A 23,079-nucleotide genomic window follows, 5' to 3' on the forward strand; every position below is an offset into this window, starting at 1 on the left:
GAATAAAATAGCCATTAAAGACTATTTCATTAAGCAAACCTATATCCTAAACAATCACATTGGTGGAGATGAGAGGCATTTATATATGGTATTTGAGTAAATGGTATGAGTTTGATTTCCATTAATTAATTAGTGGCTATTTAAAAATATAATATATTCTTTAGTAAGGTATTTTTCACCCCTAAATTTGAAATCATACTTCTTGGGTATTTATGTGTATGTCCTTCCTTTATGAATGATTAATTCCCTAGCTAATCTGCACAATAAAAGGATTTGTAGATTCAATGCTGAAATGAAGAATTTTAACATCTCTAAAGAGGGGGTATATCTTATATGTGATCATGGGACAAAATTTAAATATACTGTTATTGTAATAATTACCTCTTTCTAGAGTTGGCTTACAATTAATCTTGATATGCATTAAAAAAGTTTTACCACATTATAGAACAAGAATAATATAATGACAATTTATTTTATGATTTTAAACAAGTTTTTGGTTTGAGGCTGATAACCAACCCTATTAATACACATTCTAAAGAAGAGAATTTTTACATTTTACTTCACAATCTTTATTTTCTTCTTTTATTCTCTAGAAGACTCAATCAAAACATCCAAGTCACCCACCATATCCTTGAAGTATTTCTTCTTGCTATACTCCTAATAAAACACAATAAGATTGCTTTATTTGTCACATTTGAGCAGATAGAATACTAATGGATTTTCAAAGTTTTGCTTAGAAGTACAATACTCGTCAATCAGTGTCTAATTGCCTCAGTGATGGAGAAAGGATCTGCTTCAAAGAATCTCACGCTTCCAAATCCACATGATTCCAGCAAATTTTTCCATCCAGTTTTCGTTCTCTGGTACCGCTGGCTCCCCGACAAGAACATCATATCAAGCTGCAAGTGTAACTCCTTGCCTTCGTCCATGACCATGTCACAAATGATGATTTTCCCATCTGATTCGAGGGCCGAGTGACAGTTCTTGACGATCTTTGCCGCATCAGCATCCGCAAACATGTGTAAGAAACTCTGCGCTCAAACACATCTGATGTAAGATAGAAAAGAAACTAATGCCCTCACTTTCAAGAAAATGCCATCCCCAGGTGGAACGAAGTCCATAGCATCTCCGGGAACGTTTTCCACACCTGATAGAGTTTTCAGCAAGATCCAAGAAGAACTACAGATCATTACAAACTCGTACCTGGATATGCTGGAGCATTTGCAATGACCCGAGGAAGATCGAAGTTCACAGCCTGGATGTGCGGGTAGAGCCGCACAATCTGAGCCAGAAACGAGCCCGTGTCACCCCCAACGTCGACAAGCCTCTTGACGCTCTTGAAACCATCGTAGACTCGCGTAACAGTAGCAGAGGTTGCCGTGCTTATACTCAGCCTGAAGTCTTCGATAACTTTCCAAAACTCTGGATGCGCTGCCACATAGTCCTGAGGTTCCATTCCATGAGCTTCCACAAAAGCATTGGAGTCGCCCGGCCGCTTGATGGCAGCATCTACATGTTGCCACGAACGCTGAGTGACTTCGGACGTGCAGAAGGAGAGAATGCCCCCCACGAAGACGTCACTGCTAGAGCCATGGCTGACCAGCAGCCTGGACATGGGAGTGAGGCCATAGCGAGCTCCGTTGAGAGCGAGCACCTTCTTGAAGACGAGAAACCTGAGGAGTCGGAACAGCCTCTCGGCCTGGATGCTATCTGCATCGTGCTTGATCCGTAGCTCCTGAATGATCTCGTCCAGAGTGGCTCCTTGCTCCGACGAGAACTTGGACACGATGTTGAAGATGTCGAGCTTGACTGCGGCCTTGAGAGCGAAGGGCGCTGCAAATCCCAGTGTGAGGCTCCAAAACTGGCTGTACGCTTCCATTTGCTCGCTCGTCGCCATTGCGAATTGCTGCTTGGTTGCTCTGTTTGATGGAAGAACGACCCCACCCTCGTTTCTTATCGGTGATGAAGTGTCGAACAGGGCGAACTTGCCGCGGAGCTGCGGCCGCACCTTCCAAGAACCTCAAACATTTGTAGAATAATAGTCTCTAGATCTCAGCGTGAGGACCTCTCTCGAAACCATGAATCGAATTCTTACCATAGTTCCCTGCGACAATTTTCTCAGCAATCGTGGAGAAGCGGAAGGAAGAGATACCTGCCTAACGTAGAAGCTCCATCGAATATCTCGAAAGCGGTACGACCACTCTCAATCGTGGCGGAGGAAGAGATACCAGTTTTAATGTAGCCATCGAAATATCTTCCATAACGGCACCGATCGAGTACCTGTCTCTCAATCGCTAGAAATTTCACTTTCCTGTGCTGGAGGAGGCCAAAGACGGCAGCAGATCCATCCTCTGATCAGCGCCCGGCGACAGGATCGCGTTGCCGCTCTCAAGAATGCGTTATAAACCCTAGGTTTGATAGTCACTCTGTTATTAGGGTTTATAGCAAAGATGACTTTCATGGACAAGCTAATGCGCGCAGTGGCGGCACTCGAGTACAAGGCGCAGCACCGCGACGATCTCGACTGTGAGGCCTTCAACAAGCGCCCAGAGCTTACACTCGGCACCAACTGGAGCATGGACAAATTTGACAGGTATTGCGAGCGCTACAAGCTCTTCTCCAAGTGTATCTTCCGCCACGGCCGGGTCATCGTGGTGGACGCTGGGTACACCAATCTGAGGTACGCCATAGTCATGTCACAGGTTAGCATTGCGCTCCAGCCGGCCGTTGGCATCCCCTGGCCATTCCAGCCCAAGGGATCCAACCGAGTGGTGAGATACTTGTCCCTGGGTGCCAGCCATCGATCTGTGATTCCAGGGCCGCCCCGGATCTTTGTGAGCGTCGGAGAGTACCAGACCTTGCCGGAGCTTCTCTCGTATGTGGACTCTTACATCCAGGAGCCAGGCTCAAAGCTCCAGTACCTCTTGGTGCTGAAGTTCTACCCCGGGTCGGGCAACCGGATGGTGGCCGTGATCTACGAGATCGTCGGCAGTGGTGGTGGCGAGGGTGGTGCCATGGTTACAAGTGCTAGCGCTGTGTCCTTTGGAGATGAGGCGCTGTTCCCGGAGACTCTGGCTTTCCTGGCGGAGCGGGAGATCCCAGTGACTGGTGTGGGACTCGGTGGAGAGAGGTGTGACAGAATTGGAATCCCGAGTTACCAGATTAAACTTGCCACTGCGAAAGTTCTTGAGGGAGGAGACCTTGGGCTTCCAGAGATCCGGGACAAGGGAGACAACCTGATATTGGATCTCTACATTATCCAGGCTGCATACGGATGCCGTTGTCTGTGAAACTGGTTCTTCGTCTAGTTTTGGTTTGGCTTGCTAGCTTTCCTTGAAATGAAATTGAGAAAGGAATAGCAGGCCCGGCGCACGATAGCAGCATTGGGGTGAGCGCGTGAGTACACGCAACACACCATGCGATCCGGGCCATTGCCCCAGAACTTCAGCGCGATCACAAATCGGCATGATGGCAACGCGAAATACTCCTCGCATCTGCAGAAAACAAGCGCGATCACAAATGGCACAACGGCAACACGAAATCCTCTGCACCTGCGGAAAACGCCCTGAAGCGACTGACTTGTGGCAACTTCCACAAAGCCAGATGGAGCATCAACAGTACCATCCGGCTGCTGCATGCGGATCGTGACGTCGGGTTCCCTCCTCACGTTTGGTGCAAGATACGCGACGATCAAGAAGACACACTAGCTTCCATAGCCGGAGCGTGAAGGAAGCGAATCCCAATTACATTCTGCCATCTGTAAAGTACCGTAAAAGACCAGGTCAAGAAAGGTCAAAACTTCTTCCCGCCACGATCGCTAGAGCTTGGAGCTTAGGGCTAAGAGATTGTAGATTCGCTGCTGCTGCATTTTTTGTCCAACGCAGTAAGTAAAGATCTCTGTTAGAAATGGAGAAAGTGATCGGTACTTAGTTTCTTCGCCATTGCTGAGAGAACATCTGAGAATTCGATTCATGGTCTTCGCCTTTGAAGGATCAGTGATGTCACAATTCCCGTTTCGAGGTTCTTGGAAGGTGCGCCACTTCATCACAACAGTTCTGGGGTCGTTCTTCCATCAAACAGAGCAAGCAAGGAGCGATTCGCAGTGGCGAGGAGCGAGCAAATGGAAGCGTACAGTCAGTTCTGGAGCCTCACACTGGGATTTGCAGCGCACAGTGAAGCTCGACATCGTCAACAGATATCCTGTCCAAGTTCTTCTCCGGAAGCCCAAGGTCTCCTCCCCCGAGAACTTTGGCAGTGGCAAGCTTAATCTGATAACTCGGGATGCCAATTCTGTCACAGCTCTCTCCACCAAGTCCCACACCAGTCACTGGGATCTCCCGCTCCGCCAAGAAAGCCAGAGTCTCCGGGAACAGCACCTCCTCTCCAAAAGACACAGCGTTAGCACTCGTAGCCACGGCACCACCATCACCGCCACCACCGCCGACGATCTCGTAGACCACGGCCACAGATGTATGAGCTCGGGACAAACGAGATAATGTCGGCTGCGAGATTGCCGAGAACGATATATAGATATCTACTCTTTGATTTAGACCAGACTACTACTTACTGCTCCGTTCTTCCCTGGATTCGATGTGGGACCAATTTGATACGCAGAGGATCGTGGGCTTTAATGCTGGAGATCAGACTGTATCAAGTACGTATTCCCGGAAATTGGATCTTTGGCAATCAACCTGTCCCTCCCCAAGCTCAAGCCGTGTATCACATCGACCTCTACCTTGTTCAACGCGCGTTTCACGAGCAAATAGGAAAGGCCGAGCCTTTCTTGTTTCGTGCTACTAGGGTTTAGGTGAGTTTTCTAACGTTGAGGATTTCTACCAAGAGCCAGCGCTCGGCCGGGTCATCGTGGTCGAAGCTGGGAGAGTTACGCCACGGCCTTAGCAGTGTGCTCCAGCCGGCCTTTGGCATCTCCAGCCCAAGGGATCCAACCGAGTGGTGAGATTGTCCCTGGGTGCCAGCCATCGATCAGTGTTTCCAGGGCCGCCCCGGATCTAACTCTTGTAACCAAAAGGCTTGCTTCACAGAAACATATTCCGTTACCAAAACTAGACGACCTCAGGTAAAACTTGAGGTACTCGAGCCCGGATCCTAAAAATACGGGCTTTGGAGAAGGTGCTCTGGAGCCTGATCTGCTACTGCGACTTGGGACTGGCACTGTCCTCGGCCACGAGAGGAACTTGTCCATCTTCCACGGAAGCCAATCTTGCTCTCCGTGGTACCTAGTCAGTCATAAGTAAATTACTGGTGTTGTAACTTTCGGAGCTGGAAAAGCCTTGACGTGCCGGGACGTGTAGTATCGCAAGCTCGATATCTCTTCGGTAGTGAACCTCGTGGCAAAATGGCAAAGTTAATCTCGTTGGCTCGCAGTAATTGATTTAATTCCAGCATTGCACTGCGGAACACAAAAGGCAAAAGTAATTTTCTTTATCAACTGCAAAAGCTTACGCACGTCTTCAATGTCAAGTTTTAGCTTCAGCCCTCGCAAGTTCTCCAACAAGAAGACTTTAAAGTGGATGTGTCAACTCCTCGTATCTGCAAACAGAGAACAGTGAAGAAGCAGCCACAACTTTAAACCAGACCTGCTCATCATTATCTCCATGTTCCATCGCTAGGAAGAGGACTACCACTTGTTTGCTCAGGAAATGCCTTCAACATCCTGAAGAGACATGAGAACAGATAAAGAAAAACACAAATAGTGGAAAAAGGAACTTCAAGGAACCTGCTCAAAGATTCTGCAGTTAATCGAACGTCACCTACTTCTGCTGACGCTTTCGAAATGTTTCGAGAGGTCGTCCCTGATAGACAAGAGCTGAAAACGTTAGTGTCTGATATTAATCACGAGCAAAAATTACCGCTTCCTCAACGTGCTCTTGGTAGAAATCTTTTATGGCTTCTGCACCTTGTCGGATCCAGTTCAAAGTCGTCACTACCAGCCAACCGGGTATTCTTATTGGGCCTCTCATACGAAGGCAACTGCAGTCACTTAAGCTAGTCAGGAAGTACAAGTTCTTACATGCACTCTTTGATGTTGCTGAGATTTGCACGTAAGCACCGAACGACCCATCTCAATTTCTTCGTCCATCCAATCTCGTTTGGACATGATTTCTTTCGGTACGTAAGCGACATACAGGCGGGCCTTCACGTCGTAGTAAACATTCTATACACGAAAAACAAATTAAACTATGGATTGATTAGCACGACTCTACTTACAGGAGGTAAAGCGTAATTTCTTTGAGTTGCATCGTAGACACTTGTCGAAGCAGCCCTGATCAGAAATGAAGGAAACATGAAAAAGAACTTTTCTTGACAGAGTGCAATACCTGAGTCAGCAGTACTGCAAGCTGCTCCTGAATGATTCCAAGCATCGTTATGCTCTCGGTAATTCGACACGACGCATCATACACCAGCTTTTGAGTCGCAGAGCTTTCGGAGATTAAGGCACGAATCATGCAGGCCAAGCCTTCCACAAAGGCGTGAGGACCTCTCTCCAGACCATGAATCGAATTCTCATCATGTCAGCTCCCTGTGACAAAATTCCTGGAACATAAAGAAGAAAAACAAGGAGCAAACCTGAGATCGATGCTCATGGAGGCCAGGAAGAAGGTAGCAGCACTCATTCTTCCATCTCGCAAAGTCAATGCCGACTCAGCAGCGCCTCAGTCACGAAGCCCCAAACCCTAAGGTTTTAACGTCTCAAGAAAGATGGAACAGAGCTCCATGGCCAGATTGCCATGGCCGGAGATTGTAGATGCCAGACCCACGCGGATTGTGGCAATTTGGCAACGGCAAATTGCTTGCGGGCTCTGCCGCATATTCTTGGAATCAAGAGCCATTTACATTCTTCGAGTGTTTTGGAGAAGCCATCTACCAGGTAGAAATAGAAGCCTATCTCTCGACTGATTTTACTTCCATCGCAAAATGCCGCTTTCTTACAATCAATTACATTACGACTATGTTTCGATTGTCGTCTCGCCATCTTAGCTCCGGCCAGCCTTGTTTTTGTATTCCATTCGCAACATGGAAAAGATTTTATCGCTAGAACATTAGATTTGGGTAAGCTTCCAGATTTTGATATTAAGTTCCTATACACTTTGAGATCATTGTTTCATTGACAACAATTATATGCTGTATTTGTTGAATATGTGCTCAATACTTCGACAATGTTATGAATGTGATTTTCAAAGTTTTAATTTCGAGTACAAGGATAATACTCGTCAATCAATGTTTAACTGCCTCAGTGATGGAGAAAGGATCTGCTTCAAAGAATCTCACGCTTCCGAATCCACATGATTCCAGCAAATTTTTCCATCCAGCTTTCGTTCTCTGGTACCGCTGGCTCCCCGACAAGAACATCATATCAAGCTGCAAGTGTAACTCCTTGCCTTCGTCCATGACCATGTCACAAATGATGATTTTCCCATCTGATTCGAGGGCCGAGTGACAGTTCTTGACGATCTTTGCCGCATCAGCATCCGCAAACATGTGTAAGAAACTCTGCGCTCAAACACATCTGATGTAAGATAGAAAAGAAACTAATGCCCTCACTTTCAAGAAAATGCCATCCCCAGGTGGAACGAAGTCCATAGCGTCTCCGGGAACGTTTTCCACGCCTGATAGAATTTTCAGCAAGATCCAAGAAGAACTACAGATCATTACAAACTCGTACCTGGATATGCTGGAGCATTTGAAATGACCCGAGGAAGATCGAAGTTCACAGCCTGGATATGCGGGTAGAGCCGCACAATCTGAGCCAGAAACGAGCCCGTGTCACCCCCAACGTCGACAAGCCTCTTGACGCTCTTGAAACCATCGTAGACTCGCGTAATAGTAGCAAACGTTGCCGTGCTTACACTCAGCCTGATAACTTTCCAAAACTCTGGATGCGCTGCCACATAGTCCTGAGGTTCCATTCCATGAGCTTCCACAAAAGCATTGGAGTCGCCCGGCCGCTTGATGGCAGCGTCTACATGTTGCCACGAGAGCTGAGTGACTTCGGACGTGCAGAAGGAGAGAATGCCCCCCACGAAGAAGTCGTTGCTAGTGCCGTGGCTGACCAGCAGCCTGGACATGGGAGTGAGGCCATAGCGATCTCCGTTGAGAGCGAGCACCTTCTTGAAGACGAGAAACCTGAGGAGTCGGAACAGCCTCTCGGCCTGGATGCTATCTGCATCGTGCTTGATCCGTAGCTCCTGAATGATCTCGTCCAGAGTGGCTCCTTGCTCCGACGAGAACTTGGACACGATGTTGAAGATGTCGAGCTTGACTGCGGCCTTGAGAGCGAAGGGCGCTGCAAATCCCAGTGTGAGGCTCCAGAACTGACTATATGCTTCCATTTGCTCGCTCCTCGCCATTGCGAATCGCTGCTTGGTTGCTCTGTCTGATGGAAGAACGACCCCACCCTCGTTTCTTATAGGTGATGCAGTGTCGACATGATCTCTTCTTTTGAAGAGCGGGAACTTGTCGCGGAGCTGCGGCCGCACCTTCCAAGAACCTCAAACATTTGGAGAATAGTAGTCTCTTGGTTCACGAGATCTCAGCGTGAGGACCTCTCTCGAAACCATGAATCGAATTCTTACCATAGTTCCCTGCGACAATTTTCTCAGCAATCGTGGGGAAGCGGAAGGAAGAGATACCTGCCTAACGTAGCAGCTCCATCGAAATATCTCGAAAGCAGTACGACCACTCTCAATCGTCGCGGGAGGAAGAGACACCAGTTAATGTAGCCATCGAAATATCTTCCACCGATCAAGTACCGATCACTCCCAAGCGCTAGAAATTTCACTTTCCTGTGCTGGAGGAGGCCAGAGAATCCTCTGACCAGCGCCCGGCGACAGCCCGCATCTGGCCTGGATCGCGTTGCCGCTCTCAAGAATGCATTATAAACCCTAGGGTTGATAGTCACTCTGTTTATAGGGTTTATGTTTATAGGGTGCCGTGGTTACGAGTCTTTTGGAGAGGAGTTATTCCCAGAGACTCTGGCTCGCTTGGAGATTCCAGTGAATGGTGTGGGATTCGGTGGAGATAAGTGATTGGAATCCCGAATTACCAACTTGAACTCGCCACCGCAAAAGTTCTTGAGGGAGGAGAGATCCGGGACAAGGGAGACAACCTGATACTGGATCTCTACATTATCCAGGCTGCATATGGATGCCGTTGTCTGTGAAACTGCTTCTTCTTCTAGTTTTGTTGGCTTGCTAGCTTTCCTTGAAATGAAATTGAGATACAGTAGATATCTTGAATGTTTTCTTGAATGGATTTATATGACAATCTCGCAGCTGACATTATCTCGCTTGTTCCGAGCTCATGCATCTGTGAAGAACGCGAGCGTACCTCGCAAGCATCACCGAGTTACCTTGACTGGATGAATCTGCGAAGACCGCCTCTTGGCTGGCTTTGGAGAAGGCGCTCTGGAGCCTGATCTGCTGCTTGCCGGAGACTGCGACTTGGGAGTGGCACTGTCCTCGGCCACCGAGAGCCTCCGCAACCATTTGACAGCTTTGAGGGGCTCCGCCTCCAGCGTCTTGGACTGCGACATGAGAAGCGTTGTGAACCACAACACGCTGGCTTTGGGCTGCCTCTTCAAGTCCAGGTCCTCTTGGTCCACGAAGAACAGGCCGAACTTCTTGGTGTAGCCCTGCGACCACTCGAAGTTGTCCACCAGCGACCACACAAAGTATCCCCGGACGTCCGCACCCTTCCGCATTGCTCTCACCACCGCGGCCATGTAGCCTTGGTGGTACCTGATGCGCTTCGTGTCATGCAAGCGCTCGGGCAGCGGGATTGTTTTGTCGTCCTGGTCGTCCATGCCGTTTTCGGTGATAAAGATTGGTGGCCGGTTGTACCTGTCGGTTATCCAGTTGAGGAACTTCTCCATCCCCCACGGAACCATGTAGAGCCACTCTGAAGCCGCTCGCTCTCCAATCGGCACCCCCATCTTGCTCTCCGTGGCAGTCACGACGGCCTGGTCGGTGAAGTAATTCACCGGTGTTGTAACTTTGGGAGCTGGAGCAGCCTTGACGTACCGGGACGTGTAGTGATTAATTCCAATGTAGTCGAGTGAGCGTCGCAAGCTCGATATCTCTTCGGCAGTGAACCTCGGCAACCTGTCCCCAACGTTCTGTCTCATGCACTCCGGATAGTCACCGAAGAAAATGGGATCTAGAAGCCAGCCAAGCTGAAACTCGATACGTCGCTGCGCGGCCTGCTGGTCCTCAGGGGACTCCGTGAAAGGCTCGGACCACTCGCCATCGCAAGCCAGACCAATCACACCACCTTGCTCGGACTGGAACTTTTTCCTGTATATTTCCACAGCTGCAGCGTGAGCCAGGAGCGCGTGGTGAACCGCAAGATATGGTTCCACCGCTGAATCACCGGCTGGAGACCTGGACTTGTCCGAGCACCTTCCAGGAGCATGGACGCCTGTCCCGTAACCGTTGACGCAAAACTGTGCCGGCTCGTTCAGCGTGATCCACTTCTTCACCCTGTTCCCAAATCTTGCAAAGCAAATCTCTGCGTAGCCTGCAAAGTAGTCCACCACTCGAGGATTTATCCAGCCTCCCACAATTGGTGCATCGTCGTGGATTCTCTGCGGAAGATCCCAATGGTAGAGTGTAACAAACGGCTCCAATCCTTTGCTGAGAAGCTTGTCAATGAGATGGTTGTAGTACTCCACACCTTTCTCATTCACGGAGCAGGAAGTGCCACCCATTCCGTCTGGGATGATCCGAGACCAGGAAATTGAAAACCTGTACGCGTTCATACCCATCTCGGACATCAAGTTGACGTCTTCCTTGTACTTGTGATACTGGTCCACTGACTTGTAGCCATTGCGACCGTCAGCAATCCGTCCAGGTACGTTGCAGAAAACATCCCAGATGGACAGTCCTCGGCCACCTTTTTTCGAAGCTCCTTCCACTTGATACGCGGACGTTGCAGTCCCGAAGGTAAAATCGTCCGGGAAATCCACGCGACGGACCTCATCGTATTCAGCAACAATTCCAGGAGGCCCGCCTTCGCTGCTGCTTGATGGTGACGGGGAGTTCACGTCCAGGATCAGGGAACGACGAGCTGAAGAACTCATCCACACCTGTTCAAGGGTCTGAATTCCTCCAGAAGAACCAGCATCATCTTCGTGTGTTGCGGCATTGTCGGAGGCTTGATGGACGTCATCCGCTGGACTACCGGGGTCATCCTCTGTTGCTTCCTGTTCCTCCATCTATCTAGCTCCAAAATTGTAACTGAATTTTGCGCGCGGACGCAAAAATATGGATTTCGCGCGACGACGTCATGTGTCACCGGCTCGAATCCTGACAGTGCCACTTTCACTAGAGTCTCGGAACTGGAGCAATACACTCGTACAGTCGTCCCATCCGAGCAGTTATCAAGAGCTTGTAGTGTGTGTCCAAATTCGGCTTTGCAAGGTCCAATACATCCTCCCGCAAGCTGCACACAACCGTTGAATCAATACAGCTTCGTTCGAATTTAAGCTACTTACCTGAACCATTCAGCCTTAGAGATGCCATTCTTAGAGAGGGCACGGTACAGCCTGTCAAGGGCATAGAGCAGCATTCCATACTGCCACAACGCTTGGCTTTCCTGAAAGAACAGCAGAATCATACAAAGGAAACGAAAAAATGCATACCTCGTTTTTATCTTTAAAAAGCTGGTATTGAATCACTGCTCTTTCGGCTTCAGCGACGAGCATTCTCCTCCGAAGCTGCGCCTTACGCCCCCTACCTTCTGCACCTTTAGACTGTAAAACGTGTTAGTGAAACAAATGTCCAGATAAGTGGCCGATACCTTGGAAAGTGAAACCCGAATCAAATATCCTAGGAAAACCGCGAAAATTACAGCAGGAAAAGCAGCCAAAATCGCAAAGTTAATCTCGTTGGCTCGCAGTATTTGATTTAGTTCCAGCATCGCACTGCGGAACACAAAAGTGAAAAGGAATATTCTATATCAACTGCAAAAGCTTACGCACGTTTCAATGTCAAGTTTTAGCTTCTGAACTTGAATCAGCAACGCCCTCGCAAGTTCTCCACCAAGAAGGCTCTGAAGCGGGTGTGTCAACTCCTTTTCATATCTGAAAACAGAGAACAGTGAAGGAGCGACAACTTTAAACCAGACCTGCTCATCATTATCTCCATCATTTGTTGCTCTGTCGCATCGCTAGGAAGATGACCACCGCTTGTTTGCTCCGCAAATGCCTTCAACATCCTGCAGAGACATAAGAACAAATAACACAAAATAGGAATAGTGGAAAAGAAAAGAAAATTAACAAAACCTGCTCAAAGATGCTGCAGTTAATCGAACGTCTCCTACTTCCGCTGATCCTTGGTGACGCTTTCGAAATGTTTCAAAGAGATCGTCCCTGATAGACAAGAGCTGGAAACATTCCTGATTAGGAGTGTCTGTTACTAATCGCGAGCAAAATTTACCGGTTCCTCAACGTGCTCTTGGTAGAAATCTTTAATGGCCTCTGCACCTTGTCGGATCCAGTTGTCAAGGTCGTCACTACCAGCTAGCCGGCTATGTTTTCCAATCCACCCGGAAATAACAACGAACGCTAAAGCAGTGACAGAATAATGAATCCAAAATCTAGTTATCTTCTTGGGCCTCTCATATAAAGGCAACTGCACAATTAAGCTAGTCAGGAAGTACAAGTAACGAGGCATCTTACCAGGAACGCCATGCACTCTTTGATGTTGCTGAGATTTGCACGTAAGCACCGAACGACCATCCCAATTTCTTCGTCCGTCCAATCTCGTTTGGACATGATTTCTTTCGGTACTTCAGCGACATGCAGGCGGGCCTTCACGTCCTTGGAAGTGTTTGGACCATAGTAGGCACTCTACACGTGAAAAACAAATTAAACCATGGATTGATTAGCACAACTTTACTTACAGGAGGTAAATCGTAATTTCTTTCGAGCTTGATCATTGCATCGTAGACATTTGTCAAAGCAGCACACAAAGACTGCCTTCCTTGGTGGTCACCCAGTTTGTCCACTTCGTGGTACACCTGATCAGAAATGCAGGAAACTGAAAAAAGAACTTCTCTTGACGGAGTGTAATACCTGAGCAAGCAGTACTGCAAGCTGCTCCTGAATGATTCTAAGCATCGTCATCCTCTCGGTAATTCGACATGACGCATCATACACCAGCTTTTGAGTCGCAGAGCCTTCGGAGATTAAAGCACGAACCATACAGGCCAAGCCTTCCACAAAGGCGTGAGGACCTCTCTCCAAGACCATGAATCGAATTCTCATCATGTCAGATCCCTGTGACAAAATTCTCATCAATCGCAGGGAAAGAAAAAGAAGAAAAACGAAAACACCACACCTGTTGACGAGCACGCCAGAATTGGAAGTTAATCTGGATGTCGTGAAGCAGCAGTAGCAGCTCCATTGAAATGTCTCGAAATGCTTCCATGACGGCATCGATGACTTCCATCCGCTCTCTGGAATTCATCTCTCAGTTGCCTTCTACTGCTAGAAATTTCACTTACTGTGTAGGAGGAGGCCAAGAAGAAGGCAGCAGCAGCGGCAAGCCATCGCGCTCCTTCTTCCTTCTCGCGAAGATCTTGCGCGTCAATGCCGATGCCGCCAGAATCCGGCTCCTGTCCGCGACATCCTTGGCATGGCCCTGGATCCACAGCAGCGCCTCCGTCACGTTCATCTCTCCAAACCCTAGGGTTTTAACGTATGGCCCTTTCTTTTCATGATCCCGGTGCTCAAACGCATCGAGATCACATCCAGTGAGGCCGATCGCAAGCTCGCAGCATCGCTCCTCAAGAAATTCGCGGCCGCTAGATCTCTCGAGGATGGAAGAGAGCTCCACGGCCGGATTGCGAGGGCGGGGCGCGACGGAGATACATTTCTTGGCAATCTCCTGGTGCAACTGTATAGCCGATGCGGCACGATCGACGAGGCCCGGGCGGCCTTCGATCGGATCCACCGCAAGAACATCTTCTCCTGGAACTCGGTCATCGGCGCGCATTGCCAGGGCCGGGATCTGCCCGGCGCGGAGATTGTGCTGCGCAAGATGCCGCAAAGCGATTGCTACTCGTGGACGATCTTGCTTGCGTCCCACGCGGATTGTGGAGATTTGGCAGCGGCAAATCGCGTGCTGGATGAAATGCCCGAGATAAACCCTATCGCTCTCACCGCTCTCTTGAATGCCAATGCCCGCGCAGGGCATATCGAGGTAGCCATAGCCGCATTCGAATATATGCGTGGGCGGGATGTGACCACATACAATGCCATGCTTGCCGCATATTCTTGGAATCAAGAGCATGAGTGTATGTGGGATTCTTTTCAAAGGATGCCATTTTGGGACTTGGTATCTTTAAATACGGCACTTGCCGCTTTAGGGCATTTGGAGAGCGCGAAGCAATTCTTTGATTCCATGCCACAGAGGGACATTTTCTCCTGGAATTCGATCGTCCAAGCTTGTGTTGAGGACGATATCGCCGATTTGGCTGCCTTGGTGTTTAATCGGATGCCAAATCGAAGCCTTGTCTCGTGGAATTCTTTGATTCAAGTTCGCATCCAGCAAACCCAATGCGCTCGCGCATTGGAATTGCTAGAAGAAGCGCCTGAATTTGACGTTTTCACTTGTAATCTAGCGATCCAAACCTACACTGGATTGGGCGAAATCCAATTCGCCAGGGAATTTTTTGATTCCATGGATCAAAGAGACATAGTAACTTGGGCAACGATGCTCGTCGCCCATTCCCAGCATGGGGATTTGCCCCAAGCCAATAGTGTGTACGAGAATATGCCACAGCACAATGCCGTGGCTGGAACGGCAATGCTGGTAGCATACTCCAACACCTCAAATCTCCCAAGTGCGATTCACATCTTTAAAAAAATGCCCGAGCTTGACATCTTTGCGTGGAATGCTATGCTTGTGGCATATGCCGCGTCTGGTAATATTTCTTCCCTTGAGAAATTCTTGAACAAAATGCCCATGCTGGATATATGTTCCTGGAACTCGACCTTGCAAGCGTACGGCTGGTACGGCTACCTGGGAAAGGCAAAGTCTGTGTTCGATTCTATGCCCCAGCGGGATTTGATCACGTGGAACTCTATGATTGCGGGATATACCCAAGCTAGGGAATGGAATCTGGCACTGATGTTGTTTGGTAGTATGGACCAAGAGGGAATCAGCCCAGATACGGCCACCTATTCCAGCGTTTTTTATGCCTGTGGAGAGCATGGGGCTGTTACACAGGGCAGAATCCTCCATTCTTTACTGGAAGAAGCGCCAGATCGCGAAATTTTAGAAAGCTTGGCCATATCTGCAGCACTTGTAAGCATGTATGGAAAATGTGGCTGCCTTGACGAGGCCAGACAGAAGCTGTTTGGGGAGTATCCCGGGAATCGAGACCGGAACTGGTGGAACTCGATGCTAACAGCATATGCCCGGAATGGGCATCACAGGGAGGTCGTACGGCTCTTCAGGGCCATGGACGTGGAAGGCGTGGGGCCGGACGATCGCAGCCACGTGGCCGCCATCGACGCGGCCGCCAGCCTCGCGGACCTGGAGCTGGGCAAGACAATCCACAGGAGCCTCATGGAAGAAATCCAAACTTTCAATCTCGCCACCAACGAAACCGTGATGAACACCGCGCTGCTCAACCTCTACGGGAGCTGCGGAGAGGTCGTCTCCGCGAGGGGGATATTCGACTCCATGCCGGACAAAGATACCCCGGCTTGGAACTCGATAATCTCCCAGACCGGGACGCGAGACCCAAAACTCGCGATCCATCTCTTCCGGGAGATGGATTTGCAAGGTTTCAATCCGGACGAGGTCACCTTCGCCAAGATCCTCGACGTTTGTAGCACCGCCACCACCGAGCTCTCGCTAAGCAGCCTCCAATGCATCATCCACGACGCCCCCGCGATTCGAAACGCGCACCTCTCCACGTCGCTGGTCGCCATGTACGCGCGCTGCGGCAGGCTCGACGACGCGCTCGCGCTCTTCCACAAGATGCCCTCCCGCGACACGGTATCCTGGAACGCGATGCTCTCGGCATATTCCCTTTCCTCCGCCACCTTTGATGCCCTCCTCCGCGCCTTCGCGGCCATGCAGCTCGACGGCGTGCCGCCCGACGGCGTCACCTTCGTCACCCTCCTGGCGGCGTGCAGCCACGCGGGCGATCTCCAGCGCGGTGCCGCGTGCTTTGCGGCCATGGCGGAGCTGTACGGCGTGGCGCCCGGTGCCGGCCACTACGCGTGCCTGGCGGACCTCCTCTCCCGGCTGGGCCAGCTCGAGCGCGCTGAGAACGTCATCCACGCCATGCCGTACGAGCCCGGCCCGGCGGCGTGGACGTCCGTGCTCGGCGCGTGTGGCAGCCACGGTACCGCCGACCGCGCGAGAGATGCCGCGCGGTATGCCCTCGACGCCGAGCCGCGCGGCTCGTCTTCTTATGTGCTGCTCTCCAATGTCTTGGGGAGCGTTCCAGGGTGAAAAAGTTTTATTTCTTCTTGCGTGTGCCTGTATTGATCATGAGCTACAAAGAAATTTTGTATAGAAGTAACAAACCGCCACGCATTTTTACACTTGGGACGCTAGGACGAGATTATCTTTCGGAGGATCTTTCCGGAGTACTTGAAGGACTTGGCGGTCTCTTTCAAGCACCGATCTTTGTCCTCGCGGCTCCATTCCTGATAGATTAAAGTTGTGAGCGAGCACAGCCTTTAGCTCTCGCCATTTTGATAGTTACCTCTGATATTCTGTTGATCTTATCCCTCACCGCATTCAAAAGCTTGGGAAGCTCGCCTTTCCACTTGTAAAACTCGAGCTCTCTCCCGTCCAAAATCTCGTCCGCGACCTGAGTTAAATCCCGCGCTCCATATCAAGACGGGAAAGAAACGAGAACTTCAAGAGTCTTACCTTCTTTCCAATGAATCGGCCACCGGCAGTGTGAGCGAAGTAATAGTTGTAGAAGTGACAGATAAAAGCGGGCGGGTCCTCCTCGGCAATCGTCTCCAAGAACTCTGCGTAGGATTTCCCATCCAAGCTCGGCTCCGGAAGCTCGTGACCCTGCTCTTGAAACCATTCCAAATCTTTCGCCAGAGCCTCCGATCTCTCTAGTCCCGTATCCTGGAACTCGGTATCTACACAGTGATCGGAGGAAAAACAAAAGAAACTGGATAAGTCATCATCTTCAAGAACAAACAAGCTCAAACGAGAAAGAAAAAACAAACAAACTGGATAAGTCATCATCTTCAAGAACAAACAAGCTCAAAAGAGAAAGAAAAAACAAACAAACTGGATCAGTCATCATCTTCAAGAACAGCCAAGCTCAAAACCAGAAGAAGAAAAGGAGAAGAGAACTTACAAAACGAATGCGATGCTCTACGAACGAGCGCCTCTAGAACCTCGTAGATGAGCTTGTTATCCACCAAGAACTGGAGATAGCCTTGGATGGTCGGCTTCCAGCTCCCAACCGGCTGCACGTCGGCCTCCTTCCCGCCTTCCTTGGCCTGATCCTTGGTATGGAGCTTCATTGCGACAAACCTCATCTCCTCCACAAACCCTTTCCTCTCGCCTGGCCGCTTGGGACGAAGCTCCGGGCTCTCGGACAGCGTCGTCGATGCAAACACTCGAATGCCGCTGCTGGATTGATTCCTGCCCGCCATTCTCTGCAATCCCGCGCTCGAAATCTTCGCGCTTCTAGCCAGGAACTCTGCCGCCTTGGAGAAAGAGCAGGAAGAGCACTGGGAGAAGGGCGAGACCTCTTGCTTGCATCGTCGGAGACTAGGCCGCGGTAGCGTGCTTCCAATCGACGCCGTGGACGCCGCCATCGCCATCGCTTGCTTGCAGCTTTGCTCTAGCCCTCCAAAATAAAATAAAAATCAACGGTGGAATGTGGATATAGCTAAGGGCCCCGATTTGTCCACGTGGATCTCGTTATGCTTTCGTTTTTAGGGTTCTTTCATGGTGGACGCTGCCGAGCGAATGTGGAGTGTCGCGTCCACGGATCGAGGAATGCAAGCTTCCGAGAGAGAATTGGTAGGAGATATCCACAGCTAAGTAATGATCGAGGCTCTCATCGGTGTTTTCTTGGTGTTTTCTCTTGGGCAGTCGGATGCCAAGGCCATTGTGATCAATGAGCTCCTTGTTGACAAGCTTAAGCTCCTCAAATACGATCACATATTTTGCCAGACGAGGTAAGCCATCAAAGGTTTCCTCTTCGTGACTCGTTTTTCTTTTTTTTCTTTCAAAACTTTGATTCGTTTTTCCTTGTCTGGATTTCTAGGACTCCACCATGGGAGAGATTGCACAGATTTTATTTCGCTGTGTCTTCACCCAATCGCAACGACCAGTTTATGTACTTCGCAAGCCTTGTGAGTTTTTTCTTTCGTTTGTCATTGTTTCATTTAGCTCGTTTGATTTTGTTGGTGAAGGTAGCGTGGCTATATAGTTTGATCGGTGTTCCATTTCCTGCACCTTCTGACAACGATGATCTTAATCCCATCTGTTCGAACATTGGTAACCATCTTCTTATGATGGAGAAAATAATCCTTCTGTGAGCTTTGCAGTCTTGCAGCTGCGAGAAGTTGGATTTGCACCTCCATCTTGGTCTCCCTCAAAATTGAAGCAGGTAATACCACTTTGTATTTTGTATCCTTTTCGTAAACGAGAAAGCCACCAGGGACACGGCGATGCGGTGTGCAGCGTGCTTGACAGCCTTGTCGATCTTGTTCTGGAAATTAAAAATTTCCAGTTTGCTGTTCCAATGTATACAGACTTGTAAGTGCAGCATTCCCAATTTTAAGCTTTTGTGTGTGTTTTTATTTTGTTTTTTCAGGGGAAAGGCAATTGTGGTTGATGAAATAGGAAGCGAAGCAGCCGATGAGGTAATATTGACTTCTACTTCTTTTTCCTTTGACGTTGTTTTCTTACAGTTGTGTGTGTCCAAGCCTTCGAAACCAAACGAAGCAGCAAGCAGTGTGTTTCCAGACTTGTAAGTTTCTTTAAGTTTCCTTGACGTCCTTTCATCTTATTAACCTCGATCATCAGACTTACGGAATCTACATCCACGTCAAAGATTGATCCAAATCACTGGAAAATGGATCTTGAGCGCTTGGCACCTCAACTTTCTCTTCCATTGGTCAGTTCTTGTTTATTGTATGTAGTTCGAGCTTTATCTTCGTCGTGTGCCTGCTTGCTCTAGGTGCCTGACGGCAAGGAATGGCGAACACATTTGGAGCAAGCCCAGCAACTACATGCGGTTCGATGCTTAAGTCTCGTGCTCTATTTCGTAACATGTCTGATCCCTGCAGGGAATTTCTAAGCAATTAGTGAGCAATAATGCCGAGCTAGAACGGTAAGGTAAAGAATTGATGCAGCACAAAACTCTGGATCGTGATACGTTGTTTAGTGCCACGCAGGGTGGAAGGAAATATCTCCTCTACACTGGAGAAACTGCAAAGCCGTGAGAAGTTCATCAACTCCCAGATCGAACCTCTGGTAAGCGCCTGCTGAAGTGAATGAAAAGTTTAAAGCTTTGATTTCCAGACAACTGAGTACTCAGCTGTGAAGAGGAGACTCAGCGAAGCTCAACAGGTTAGTGTAAAATAAGTTCGTAGTTTTGAACCATCTAAGCTGTTTCCAACTTACAGAAGTACGGCAATAGCCTTGACAATGTTACGGAGCTCACAAACGAAATAGCACACATTTCTGAGCAAATCGAGCAAGTCAAGGTAGAAAGGTTTTCTTTTTCTGCTCTCAGTTTCATGTTCTGGAGCTTTCAACTTTCAGCAAATGACAGTGGACAAAGGCAACATGATATCCGACGTCTCTCCCCTCTTGCAAATCAAAAGCGCCATTCAAAGGCTCAAGGTCCCTCCTGCTAAAATCCTTCGTTAAATCTCACAAACGTCCACAGGCGGAGCTCAAGGAAATGGAAGTCCGAATAGGAGTTTTACAGCACAGGCTCCTCCATGTATAACACCAAGAACAAACCATCCAAAAGTTCTAACGCGAGTTTCTGTTTCTCAGGTTAGCCTGAAGCAAGCCAGGAAAGGACATGTCTTAGCACCCTTTTGACGGTAATGTGATCACACTAACGCGATGGATATTTACAAGAGATGGCCGTCTGTATGATACAGAATATCGACAACGTTGCTGTACACTACCAAAATGGGCACCACCTAAAGAGAGAAAAAAAAGTATGAGTCCAACATCTAGCTATATACAAAAGCACGTACCCCACATAGCTTTGGCACAAATTCTCGCTGGAAGTAGCTTGGTCGATGAGTTTCTGGACTTGGTCTTTGACGCTAAGAACCGACTCTCCCACAGGAAAGTCTCTACCCGTGAGTTTGTCGCTCATCCTCCCCATCACGGACACAGCCCGTTCGTTGAGTACTTCGTTTGCATCCCCGAGTTGTCCAACCACCTGCGCGATAAGTGTTTTTAATGGTCTTGATCTAACGAGAATGATAAGCACAGTAAGACAGCTTACGTTGAATGCGTGAAGCATCTCGCGTTCCCGAGCTCCCCTTTGAGGTGGAGAAGGCAGTCCTACTGCCTCCAAGTTTTGGGTCGCTGTTTGAGCACGGATGGTTGCCATGCTGGCTGGTACGTCGTTGATGTTAAACAGCCTCCAGTTGATCAAAGGATCGTGAACAAATGCCTGCAGATGCCAGCCGTTTTAGCCATGGAACAATGCTGAATGAAAAGCTAATACCTCCATCATGGCCATTACGCTGTCTTTGTTTGATCTCAAGACGTGCATCACGTCCTCGCAAATCGACCGGAAGTTCCCTTCGATGCCACTAACTTCCATGGCCTTTACTAGCATCCTTGTCAATCGAAATGGAACCTGCAAGACAAAGAACTACCGGTTTGAGGAGCGAGCTTCTCTATCGTTGCATCACCACCTTTTCAGGAAACTTCTCCCGCGTCATCGCTGCCTCGAAGCAATCCCCAAAGTCAATGTGCAGAATTTTCCCGCTGTAGCGATTAAGCATTAGATTGCTTGGATGTCGATCGCCTAAACCAAGAAGGTATCCGACCTGAAGAGAAGGGAGTATAAGCACATCCATTATCAGTGCGTGACGACGTTACCATGCTCATGACGGCTAAGCTACGAGTGTAGTTCGTTCGCCGTTCTAGCCAAACTTCTGAGGTTTTGCTTTTAAGCCAGAAAACCTGCCACAACCAAGTTAGCATGTCTCAAATCAGACGAAGAAAAACCAAACCTTTGCCAGGTCATCACCGTCGGTCGCCTCCAGAGCATGCTGGAATACCTCGACTTTGGCTATAAGAGTAAGATGATCGAGATCAGGAGCGAACGACACCATGGCTCGATGTTCAGCATTGACAGGAACCTGCAAGTTTTGGTTCGGGCAATGACAGGCTGAAATGAAAGTCTACCTTCCGAGCATCCCGATATTCACGAATAAGGTGATGTAGAGTGTCGCAGTTTGGGACCCATCCAATAAGACCGCTGTTTGGAGAGAGCGGAACCACGTCATATCGCTGAATGGAAAGGTCCTTCTCCGCCGTGTGCCGGGCATTCGTTAGAAGGGTATTTACAAGCCCAAATAACTAAAACGCAACCCACATGTTAGTAAATCGATGTCCTGTGAATCTGATGTTACCTGCATCACGCGCTCGTCTTGTCTAAGGTCTTCATGGCCCTTTAATAAGAATGTATAATCCTGGCCATCGCTGCCCTTGATGGTGCACTTCCGAGGTCGCTGTTTCGATGGCATAACTATGAGCTGTGGATCAAAACTCTGTATTGTCACAACGTTCGCTTCCGGACCTGTTTTAAGAGGAGCGTCTGCTTAATAAAAGCACAATAAAACGCATCACCACGTACCAGGACGATATGTTCCAGGGACAGCAAGTTCCAAATTGCGAGCATTGAGAAGAGCAGGAGAAACATATTGAAGTTCCAGAGTAGTTACGCTTGGAAGCTGCTTGTTTATACGTTTAAATACGTGATAATAGAGATCCCAAGCCTAAAGCCAGCACACCTCTTCATTAAAACACCAGAAAAATGGAGATAGTACCTGTGTGAGTTCCGCTTCATTACCAGTACGACGATATTCCATGCACCATTCATGAGCTTCTTGCAATTCTCGCCCATAAGCCTGCACATGAATGGTAGTATGTCATTCCGGGTTCGATATTTAAAATTAAAAGCTTGCCTGTACGAATGCGATCTCTTTGAGGGTTACGGCACCTTCTTCCTCTAGTTTACGATGCAAGGGTTCCAGCACGTTTAGCATGCCCTCCTTATTATGCTCCCCAAAATACAGACGGCTGGCTTCTTCAAGTGCTTCGTACCACATTTCATGCCAGAGTATGGCCACTCGTATAAGCTCCTGAGAGACTAATTGTGCCTGGAGAAAAAAAGCTATAGACGTTATCTTTGCGTTTCTCACACAAACTTACTTGCTCCACAAGAGCTACGTGATGCTGGCGAACTCTGTCAACAACTGTCAAAGCAGCAGTTTTCCGTGAGGAGCTAATGGATTTACATGCAACTAAAAGCGGGTACATAAGAGCCTGCACGCTGCATTGTTAGAACATAAAACTCTTAAGCATTTCAGTTAGACAACAACCTGAGGATGAATCTGTCCAATGCGTACAAGGAGTTGTTGGATAAGCTCTCGGACAGCGGGAATGTGCGAGTGTATCCGAGCAATAATCTGCGGCAGGACCACCAGCCATGTGTCGATTATCACGTGCTTAAAACCGTCTTGCAACGCAGCATAAACTTCATCGGAAGCACCATGGTTAAACCAGAGCGTCAAAAGCCGTAGAATATCCTGAAAGTGGTCAATGTTAGCCATCCCAATACACTACATCAGCACCAACCTGTAAACTATCATCCCCGCCCTTGTTCGTGGACGCATTTGCAATGGATTTGAAGTATCCAGAAACAGCTGATACCACGTGATGAGCAGCCTTTACCGAATCTCCTTTCATAGAGTAATGTGACAAGGCCGCCGTGTTGAACAATGCCCACCTATGCCAAGCCTTCCCCCACGCTCTCGCATAATCGATTGCAGATTTATAGGCAGAAGATATT

General features: G+C 48.8%; 8 protein-coding genes and 2 long non-coding RNA genes across 10 annotated transcripts in view; 2 read left to right on the forward strand and 8 right to left on the reverse strand.

The window, feature by feature from the left end:
- Positions 1-661: 661 nt before the first annotated feature.
- LOC9636970 (bergaptol O-methyltransferase) lies at positions 662-2,218 on the reverse strand. Its single transcript, XM_024677924.1, has 4 exons — positions 2,153-2,218; positions 1,204-2,104; positions 1,083-1,147; positions 662-1,031 (listed from the first exon to the last, which is right to left on the reverse strand). The coding sequence occupies exons 2-4, from the start codon at positions 1,895-1,897 to the stop codon at positions 756-758; spliced, it is 1,035 nt and encodes a 344-aa protein (XP_024533692.1). The 5' UTR covers positions 1,898-2,104; positions 2,153-2,218; the 3' UTR covers positions 662-755.
- Positions 2,219-5,057: 2,839 nt separating this feature from the next.
- On the reverse strand, positions 5,058-5,674 carry LOC112347241. Its single transcript, XR_002992720.1, has 3 exons — positions 5,598-5,674; positions 5,468-5,550; positions 5,058-5,410 (listed from the first exon to the last, which is right to left on the reverse strand). It is a non-coding gene; the product is annotated as an uncharacterized LOC112347241 (long non-coding RNA).
- A 75-nt stretch (positions 5,675-5,749) lies between these two features.
- Positions 5,750-6,533, reverse strand: LOC9637743. Its single transcript, XR_002992719.1, has 4 exons — positions 6,339-6,533; positions 6,229-6,283; positions 5,871-6,175; positions 5,750-5,813 (listed from the first exon to the last, which is right to left on the reverse strand). It is a non-coding gene; the product is annotated as an uncharacterized LOC9637743 (long non-coding RNA).
- A 635-nt stretch (positions 6,534-7,168) lies between these two features.
- LOC9637744 (bergaptol O-methyltransferase) lies at positions 7,169-8,863 on the reverse strand. The gene is made up of 4 exons (XM_002973023.2): positions 8,652-8,863; positions 7,685-8,603; positions 7,564-7,628; positions 7,169-7,512 (listed from the first exon to the last, which is right to left on the reverse strand). Exons 2-4 carry the CDS (start codon positions 8,367-8,369, stop codon positions 7,237-7,239), a joined length of 1,026 nt encoding a protein of 341 aa, XP_002973069.2. The 5' UTR covers positions 8,370-8,603; positions 8,652-8,863; the 3' UTR covers positions 7,169-7,236.
- A 327-nt stretch (positions 8,864-9,190) lies between these two features.
- On the reverse strand, positions 9,191-11,254 carry LOC9637745 (beta-glucosidase 4). Its single transcript, XM_002973024.2, has one exon. It carries the CDS (start codon positions 11,231-11,233, stop codon positions 9,359-9,361), a length of 1,875 nt encoding a protein of 624 aa, XP_002973070.2. The 5' UTR covers positions 11,234-11,254; the 3' UTR covers positions 9,191-9,358.
- On the reverse strand, positions 11,239-14,216 carry LOC9637746 (protein DGS1, mitochondrial). Its single transcript, XM_024677703.1, has 13 exons — positions 13,525-14,216; positions 13,359-13,476; positions 13,094-13,297; positions 12,922-13,038; positions 12,698-12,868; positions 12,456-12,650; positions 12,302-12,402; positions 12,145-12,234; positions 11,999-12,100; positions 11,818-11,941; positions 11,660-11,770; positions 11,513-11,613; positions 11,239-11,460 (listed from the first exon to the last, which is right to left on the reverse strand). Exons 1-13 carry the CDS (start codon positions 14,214-14,216, stop codon positions 11,343-11,345), a joined length of 2,244 nt encoding a protein of 747 aa, XP_024533471.1. The 3' UTR covers positions 11,239-11,342.
- A 30-nt stretch (positions 14,217-14,246) lies between these two features.
- Positions 14,247-16,490, forward strand: LOC9637747 (pentatricopeptide repeat-containing protein At4g02750). The gene has a single exon (XM_024677673.1). It carries the CDS (start codon positions 14,247-14,249, stop codon positions 16,488-16,490), a length of 2,244 nt encoding a protein of 747 aa, XP_024533441.1.
- On the reverse strand, positions 16,474-17,864 carry LOC9636972 (heme oxygenase 1, chloroplastic). Its single transcript, XM_002973026.2, has 4 exons — positions 17,365-17,864; positions 16,917-17,140; positions 16,747-16,854; positions 16,474-16,687 (listed from the first exon to the last, which is right to left on the reverse strand). The coding sequence occupies exons 1-4, from the start codon at positions 17,834-17,836 to the stop codon at positions 16,592-16,594; spliced, it is 900 nt and encodes a 299-aa protein (XP_002973072.2). The 5' UTR covers positions 17,837-17,864; the 3' UTR covers positions 16,474-16,591.
- A 93-nt stretch (positions 17,865-17,957) lies between these two features.
- Positions 17,958-20,136, forward strand: LOC9637748 (intraflagellar transport protein 57). The gene is made up of 16 exons (XM_024677685.1): positions 17,958-18,038; positions 18,111-18,196; positions 18,286-18,373; positions 18,434-18,518; positions 18,569-18,630; positions 18,682-18,779; positions 18,838-18,886; positions 18,935-18,993; positions 19,050-19,140; positions 19,204-19,260; positions 19,313-19,356; positions 19,421-19,499; positions 19,548-19,595; positions 19,652-19,732; positions 19,791-19,871; positions 19,918-20,136. Exons 1-16 carry the CDS (start codon positions 17,964-17,966, stop codon positions 19,978-19,980), a joined length of 1,146 nt encoding a protein of 381 aa, XP_024533453.1. The 5' UTR covers positions 17,958-17,963; the 3' UTR covers positions 19,981-20,136.
- LOC9636973 (serine/threonine-protein kinase TOR) overlaps positions 20,032-23,079 on the reverse strand; it is a 10,210-nt gene continuing 7,162 nt past the window's right edge. Inside the window, exons 39-53 of the mRNA XM_024677674.1 lie at positions 22,866-23,074; positions 22,610-22,816; positions 22,440-22,553; positions 22,193-22,387; positions 22,055-22,135; positions 21,862-22,003; positions 21,638-21,804; positions 21,411-21,584; positions 21,236-21,364; positions 21,102-21,185; positions 20,915-21,049; positions 20,722-20,856; positions 20,497-20,667; positions 20,240-20,430; positions 20,032-20,182 (exon numbers count right to left, since the gene is read on the reverse strand). Coding sequence (XP_024533442.1) covers positions 20,164-20,182; positions 20,240-20,430; positions 20,497-20,667; positions 20,722-20,856; positions 20,915-21,049; positions 21,102-21,185; positions 21,236-21,364; positions 21,411-21,584; positions 21,638-21,804; positions 21,862-22,003; positions 22,055-22,135; positions 22,193-22,387; positions 22,440-22,553; positions 22,610-22,816; positions 22,866-23,074 — 2,153 coding nt within the window. The 3' untranslated portion in view covers positions 20,032-20,163. The remainder of the gene's footprint in view (positions 20,183-20,239; positions 20,431-20,496; positions 20,668-20,721; positions 20,857-20,914; positions 21,050-21,101; positions 21,186-21,235; positions 21,365-21,410; positions 21,585-21,637; positions 21,805-21,861; positions 22,004-22,054; positions 22,136-22,192; positions 22,388-22,439; positions 22,554-22,609; positions 22,817-22,865; positions 23,075-23,079) is intronic.

This window comes from Selaginella moellendorffii, unplaced genomic scaffold (assembly GCF_000143415.4).
Source record: "Selaginella moellendorffii unplaced genomic scaffold, v1.0 SELMOscaffold_20, whole genome shotgun sequence".
Taxonomy (NCBI): domain Eukaryota; kingdom Viridiplantae; phylum Streptophyta; class Lycopodiopsida; order Selaginellales; family Selaginellaceae; genus Selaginella; species Selaginella moellendorffii.

Excerpts from the sequence above, each read along its gene's own strand:
- LOC9637745 (XM_002973024.2), bottom strand. The coding sequence starts at position 11,233 with ATGGAGGAACAGGAAGCAACAGAGGATGACCCCGGTAGTCCAGCGGAT.
- LOC9637746 (XM_024677703.1), bottom strand. The coding sequence starts at position 14,216 with ATGCCCTGCGCGGGCATTGGCATTCAAGAGAGCGGTGAGAGCGATAGG. Across the intron at positions 13,477-13,524 it reads TCTTGGCCTCCTCCTACACA|AGAGCGGATGGAAGTCATCG; the intron begins GTAAGTGAAATT and ends GATGAATTCCAG. Across the intron at positions 11,942-11,998 it reads CTAAAACTTGACATTGAAAC|TGCGATGCTGGAACTAAATC; the intron begins GTGCGTAAGCTT and ends TGTGTTCCGCAG.
- LOC9637747 (XM_024677673.1), top strand. The coding sequence starts at position 14,247 with ATGCGTGGGCGGGATGTGACCACATACAATGCCATGCTTGCCGCATAT.
- LOC9637748 (XM_024677685.1), top strand. The coding sequence starts at position 17,964 with ATGGTGGACGCTGCCGAGCGAATGTGGAGTGTCGCGTCCACGGATCGA. Across the intron at positions 19,596-19,651 it reads GACTCAGCGAAGCTCAACAG|AAGTACGGCAATAGCCTTGA; the intron begins GTTAGTGTAAAA and ends TCCAACTTACAG. Across the intron at positions 19,872-19,917 it reads GCGCCATTCAAAGGCTCAAG|GCGGAGCTCAAGGAAATGGA; the intron begins GTCCCTCCTGCT and ends AAACGTCCACAG.
- LOC9636970 (XM_024677924.1), bottom strand. The coding sequence starts at position 1,897 with ATGGCGACGAGCGAGCAAATGGAAGCGTACAGCCAGTTTTGGAGCCTC. Across the intron at positions 1,148-1,203 it reads AAATGCTCCAGCATATCCAG|GTGTGGAAAACGTTCCCGGA; the intron begins GTACGAGTTTGT and ends AAACTCTATCAG. Across the intron at positions 1,032-1,082 it reads GGGATGGCATTTTCTTGAAA|AGTTTCTTACACATGTTTGC; the intron begins GTGAGGGCATTA and ends GTTTGAGCGCAG.
- LOC9637744 (XM_002973023.2), bottom strand. The coding sequence starts at position 8,369 with ATGGCGAGGAGCGAGCAAATGGAAGCATATAGTCAGTTCTGGAGCCTC. Across the intron at positions 7,629-7,684 it reads AAATGCTCCAGCATATCCAG|GCGTGGAAAACGTTCCCGGA; the intron begins GTACGAGTTTGT and ends AAATTCTATCAG. Across the intron at positions 7,513-7,563 it reads GGGATGGCATTTTCTTGAAA|AGTTTCTTACACATGTTTGC; the intron begins GTGAGGGCATTA and ends GTTTGAGCGCAG.
- LOC9636972 (XM_002973026.2), bottom strand. The coding sequence starts at position 17,836 with ATGGCGATGGCGGCGTCCACGGCGTCGATTGGAAGCACGCTACCGCGG. Across the intron at positions 17,141-17,364 it reads TAGAGCATCGCATTCGTTTT|ATACCGAGTTCCAGGATACG; the intron begins GTAAGTTCTCTT and ends ATCACTGTGTAG. Across the intron at positions 16,855-16,916 it reads GCCGATTCATTGGAAAGAAG|GTCGCGGACGAGATTTTGGA; the intron begins GTAAGACTCTTG and ends GATTTAACTCAG.